At 36.8% G+C, this 6481-nt stretch overlaps 1 protein-coding gene across 1 annotated transcript; it reads right to left on the bottom strand.

Moving 5' to 3' along the window:
* Nucleotides 1-251: 251 nt before the first annotated feature.
* On the bottom strand, nt 252-5429 carry LOC114458954 (calsequestrin-1-like; the record flags this gene model as incomplete). The annotated part of the gene is made up of 6 exons (XM_028441342.1): nt 252-933; nt 2322-2396; nt 4440-4540; nt 5039-5093; nt 5176-5221; nt 5299-5429. Coding segments are annotated over 6 exons (669 nt in total), but the record flags the coding sequence as incomplete, so codon positions are not given.
* Between the last annotated feature and the right edge of the window lie 1052 nt (nt 5430-6481).

Raw genomic sequence — 6481 nt, forward strand, 5'->3', positions numbered from 1 at the left:
AAAGTCCGTAACTCTGCTAATGTTTGCTCCATCTGAGAAATTCTAGCAGTTTCTGAAAGCTAAAGAGTTTACTCACATGTGACGGAATCATTAAAGATACCACTTTGTTTTGATTAAATGTTCAGAGACGAGGCAGAGAAAAGGAGACTAAAGTCCAAGATGGATTTAAAGAAACAAAATACCGGTGGATTTAATAAAATATCATCAGGAAGGACCCTCTGGATTATAAAACCTCCATGGATAGAGGTTCCGAGAGGGGTTTGAAAACAAAGGAGCCACGAGGAGAAACTGTAGGAAGTTAAAGTTCAATCTCTAGCTATTCTTTACGTGTTCATTTTACATTAATTTCTCTGCAGACCTTAAGGACAATTAAAAAAGTTATTCATCTAATTTGTAATTTTCCATTACAAGGTAAATTCAGGAAAACGTTGAGTAGTTTGAGTATGCCGAAGTCGGTCCAAGTGTCCCCTGTTATGGTCACCCTAGTTTAGACCCTTAAAGCTAACAAGCCTCTGATTGGCTAAGTCTCCCCTGACGGACAGAAGAGGTTTCCAGTAATGTCCACCATCAAATGTGTCCCTAACAGGACACCGTACACAAGGCGGGTTCGCTGCGCGGTTGTAGAAAAAATACAAGAGTTGTTTTACCATTAGCAGCTAATTTGATAGAAACTTATTCGTCATCATCGTCGTCATCGTCATCATCGTCGTCGTCGTCGTCTTCTTCGTCGTCGTCTTCGTCATCGTCATCGTCATCATCGTCATCATCGTCATCATCATCATCATCATCATCGTCGTCGTCATCATCTTCCTCCTCCTCATCGTCGTCGTCCGGATCGATCTTTCCGGACAAAACGTCTTCGATCCACTGCTCCAGCTCATCGGCCGTGGGCATGTCGTCGTCGTCGTCCATTTCCATCCACACGCTGTCGGCCTGTCCAAAACCCAGTGACCTCCGTTAGTCTCAACGTCTTTACACTTAATCTGCACACGACAGAAACATCCTGACATTTTTAGTAGTCAGCCCTCAATTAAGAATAATAGCCTCTGTATACCAGTAGCGTCACCAGGCTGTTTTATTCAGGGCTAGAGTTATGGATATTATTTCATTAGCCTTGAATACATATGTATATATTTGTTTAAAATCAACTTGTCCTTGAATGTCAATCAGTTTAAAAATCCGCCAACATTAGGGTGATCATACGTCCAGATTTACTCTGATTAATTTATAAAATATCCCAATTTGTAATGGTTTCCCAGGGTTCTCAACCTTGGTTTTGGGACCCCATTTGAACCCATTTTGGCAACTACACCAAACTAACCTATTTTCATCACTTTTGCTTGCCATCATTTTTCTACTTTTAATGCGTTTTTGCTACATTACTCCCATTTTGGCCACTTCATCATCAAATTTCTATTCCTTTTCTGCACATTTTCAGCACAAATAAACACTTTCCACCTAAAGCTGCATCATTATTGTCACTTTTAACCTCTTTTCACCATATTTCATGCTTATTTTTGACAATTTAACCACATTCACTATTTGTCATGCCCATTATTTGCCAGTTTTAACTAATTGTTTCAATATTGACATTTTGAACCCTTTTTATTACTTTTTCTGTCCTTTACTTGGCAACTTTTAACCAACTTTTGTGGTTTTTAAAATCCCATTTCACCACCTTTTTTTCACCATTTTTATTTATTTATTTGATTTGTTTCAGATCAAAACAAGGATTTACATCTTTAAGATGACTACATACTAGGACGCAAATTATACTAAACTTCCTGGATAACAGTGAATATTATTCAGATGAATAAATAAATGTGTTTATCACAGATTCATAGAACAATGGACCATCATTTTACTGACTTTATGGATGGACCCCAAAAATCTGTCCCCTTTATTCCCTCTTATAGATGGTCCTGTCTGCACATGACTGTTCTTCAATGTTCATGTCTGTGTTAAACCACCTTCAGCTACAGTGGGGGTCCCCGCTCTCTGGAACCTTTATTTTGGGGGTCGCGTTCTGAAAAGGTTGAGAACCTCTAGTTTAAGCAATTAGCATTTAACATGTTGACTCTCCACCAAGTAGTCAGGGGTCAAAATGATCCCTGGTCCAACCCTCAGCTTCAACCACTGGCTCAGCTTCTGCCTAAACGACTACCGGTGTCAACTCGCGACTTCCTGGACCTTCAATGGTGACTGTATTTACTTCTCAGGTTCCACAGAACGTCTGTTATTCATCTTTGATTAGCACATCAATTTTTATCCACTGACATTTCCAAGTTTTTATTTCAGATTTTACAAAAAAAGTCTCTCACATCTTCAACGTCAACGACACCAATCTGTGGGGACGAGAGGTCGATGCGAAAGGTCTTCTCCCAGTAAGGGACCAGCTGAAAGGAAGAACAGGACAAAAGGAACAGAGTCAGACACGCTCACAGATCTTATAGTATTCTTATACCTATACTTATACGGTGGCACAATCATTTAACTACACTACAATGCAAAGCCTAGAATAATACGCCTCATCTTGTCGAGTTTTTGACGTGACCCTAAAGTTTTATGTATTCCTCTGTTTAGAAATAAACTGTAAAGTAGATATTTTGTGAAATTATCTGAATTAGAATCAGAATCAATTTACTTTATTCTTCCCAGGGGGAAATTGCTTTTTTCATCCACATGCTATAGAATATTTCAAAAACATAGAAAAGGAGGAAAAGAAAAGAAAACTGGTGTTATACTGGTTTATATATCTTATTTAGTGCAGTGCTCAAGTCATTTTGTATGTAATTAATTTGGTCACATATACAGTTTTTTTTTTTTTTTTTTTAATTACATTTTACAACTATTTTTATTGTTTCAACACAGCAACGGGCAACAATATGTGTGTATTTGGTAACACTTTAGTTTAGGGAACACTTATTAACCATTATTTAGTTGCTTATTAGCATCAGTAACATACTTAATGATAATTAGTCATCATTAACTACTTACTGATGCATTATTAAGTACTTATTAATGTCTTTTTCTTATTAATACCTTATTATAGACTTAATGGCAGTTCCGCAGTCCAAACGGGATTAGGATTAGGGTTAATGTCAACCCTAGCATGTTGAGATCATAATTCATATACAACACTTTCCTTACTTACTACTAATAAGTAATAAGGTTTTTTAGGGAAACTCTTAGTTAATGGCTTACTGGTTGTAAAATAAGGCCATGCAGAATAAGGCAGTAATAATTACTTAATAATGACTAATTAGGAGTCAATATATTACTAATTTTCATGCTAATAAGCAACTAATAAATGGTTAATAGGTGTCCAATAATCTAAAGTGTTACTGTATATTTTTCTGTCATTCTGTGTATTTACTGTATATAGAATTGTGTCCTTTTGTTATTTTTTTTTGTAGAATTTTCTATTATTTTCTTTGTTTACGTTTTCATTTCCTGTGATTTTGGAGTCATTTTGTGAATTTTTGATGTCATTTTGTATATTTCTCTATTATTCTGTGCATTTATATAGTAATGTATCTGGTGAAATGGTTTTGGTGGAACAGACCGGTCTGGGATTCGGAGGTAAACCAGCTTTCAGTGTGTTCAGTGTTCTCAGTGTTATGTCTATTTCTGATAGCGGTAGTCATAACATAGCAGAGCCTTCTCAGGCAGAGACCTTGGTGAATGCTATCAGTGTACGATGGTATCTGGCCTGCTTAGGGCAGTCTGACCAGAACTGACCAGGAGAGAGTTCTGGAATTCCATATGACCTTGTGTATTTTTGAAGTCATTTCATATTGCTTTTTTCTTCTTCATTGTCATTATGTATATTTTTCTGTCATTTTGTGCAGTTACATGACAGATGTGTCCCCGGGGTGCCCATGTCTGTTTGTATGAAAAACAATGTAAACGTTTTATTATCCCTCGCCATAAAGGTGTGGAAGGAGGATATAGGTTTGAGCTCCGTCCATCCATCCAAGTTAAAATGGACAGCTTTTCACCGAGAAACAAGTTTAAGATAGGATAACCAAATTCGGTGTGTGGCTTCAGGGTATCAATACCTTGATGGAATTCGAAAATGAGAAGTGCCCTTGTTACGTTTTTCTTTACTCTGTTCGCGGTATCATTAAAGGAGACAGCTTTTCTTAGAAACCGTTTATGATAGATAGTAATTTTATATTCTGATGTGATCATATTTTCTTATGTTCTTAGATTTAGGACATTTAGGAAAAGGTTGTGAGTTATAATGATAACTAATCTGGCGGGGGATGTTGATGACTGTCTTCTTGTTTATGTTACGTTTATTTTTTGTTTATTATTTCATTTGCATATTCTTCAGGTAACTCATTCTGATTGGTTTCTGGTTTTCTCAAATGAAAAAAAAAAAAAAGATATTTAAGTTCTGGAATGAGGATATCTACAATGGGAAAATGTCCTACCAGAGGGAAGTTGTCCGGGTCGATCCAGATGATGCTGAGGTTTGGGTTGTCAGTGTTCTCTCGTGCCACTTCCTTCAGGATCTCCAGGAACTCGAAACCATCTGAGAAGAAGTTGACAGAACGAGAACAAAGCACTGACCCAAGTGATGTGTGATTACAGAAGGTCAGTTCTGGTCGGATACCATCGTGCACTAACAGCACTCACCAAGAACTCTGCCTGAGGAGGCTAAACTATGTTATGACTATCGCTATCAGCAACATACATAACACTGAGAACACTGAACAGCAGCAAATTCACTGATGCATAAACGCAGAATAATTATTTACCTCCAAATCTCAGACCGGTCTGTTCAACCAAAATCCTAAGGAGACTCTGCTATGTTATGACTACCGCTTTCAGCATCATACATAAAACTGAACAGCAGCAGATTCACTGAGATACACCCTTAAAGCTAGTTTACCTCAGAATCCCAGACTGGTGTGTTCCAAAACCCTATGACCAAATAAACCCTGTGCACGCATCTGACCGGCAACCCTAAAGCTGAACTGATTAATCGAAACCGCCACAACCGAAAACTGCTGCCAACGTAGACGCGTACCTGGGTCGTCCTCCTCAGCAAAGGCAACGATGTGCTCGCCGTCGATGTCGTCCTCCTGAGAACAGACGGACCATGTGAGGATTTCAACCCGGAATGGAAGTCAAAGTGTGTAAAGTGATTGTGAGGACGAGTATTACCCAGATTTCATACATGCTGTGAGGCTCCAGCTTCCTCAGAGTCGGCCTGAAACAGCAGTTTCGCATTTAGCAATAACGATAGCATTTCCATCAAGGGATAAACGTTTAGATTCTACATCCCACCTGTCGTGCTGTTCGATGTATTCCACCAGCTCGGACTCGATATAGGGCTTCCCTGGAATGGTGACGGGTTCCTCCATGAAAGGTTCATAGAAATCAACTTCATTCAGCTTCAACTTCAGCTTCTTTGCAATCTGGAGGAGAAAAAGAAATTTACACAATTCACAAAGGAGAATAAAAACATGAACATTTTAATGCTTCATCTGATACTCATGTTTGAATTAAATGAGTTGTTACTTTGTGTCTTGTCTTTAAAAAGATCCTCCCCACCCCAAAAATCTTCATTACCAGGATAAAATAAAGAGGCTCGCAATCAAAAACCAATATTTAGTATCCTGACTAATGTTTTTTCTGTCATTATTCAATCAAATGTTTTAAACTTTTTAAATGGTAAATGGACTTCATGTCACGTTTTCAAAAATTCAAACGCCAAGAAACAGAGGTAAAGCAAGTAAAAAGCATCAAAATGAAGGTAAATAAGGCATAAAATTTGTCGAAAATTTTTCAAATGCCTTAAAACTGAGGTAAGGCCATAGTAAGGAATACATTTTTACAAAATATTTTCAAAAATAAGGAAAAAATAAGTTAAAAAAATTCAATTAAGACCATCAATAGACCATAAACACTACTGCAAATATAATGCACAAACTTAAACTGGGCTAAAAAGGTTATAAGGCACAAAAAATGACAAAAAACAAAAATCACCCAAATTAAAAAGTAAGGCTATAGCAAGGCATTTTTTTCAAAAAAATTCGAAAAAAAAAAATTGAGTTAGGACCATCATTAGACCCTAAAAACTACTGCAAATATAATGCACAAACTTAAACTGGGCTAAAAAGGTTATAAGGCACAAAAAATGACAATAAACAAAAATCACCCAAATTAAAAAGTAAGGCTATAGCAAGGCATTTTTTTCAAAAAAATTCGAAAAAAAAAAATTGAGTTAGGACCATCATTAGACCCTAAAAACTACTGCAAATATAATGCACAAACTTAAACTGGGCTAAAAAGGTTATAAGGCACAAAAAATGACAATAAACAAAAATCACCCAAATTAAAAAGTAAGGCTATAGCAAGGCATTTTTTTCAAAAAAATTCGAAAAAAAAAGTATTGAGTTAGGACCATCATTAGACCCTAAAAACTACTGCAAATATAATGCACATACTTAAACTGGGCTAAAAAGGT

This window comes from Gouania willdenowi, unplaced genomic scaffold, assembly GCF_900634775.1.
Source record: "Gouania willdenowi unplaced genomic scaffold, fGouWil2.1 scaffold_219_arrow_ctg1, whole genome shotgun sequence".
In the NCBI taxonomy this organism is placed as follows: Eukaryota; Metazoa; Chordata; class Actinopteri; order Blenniiformes; family Gobiesocidae; genus Gouania; species Gouania willdenowi.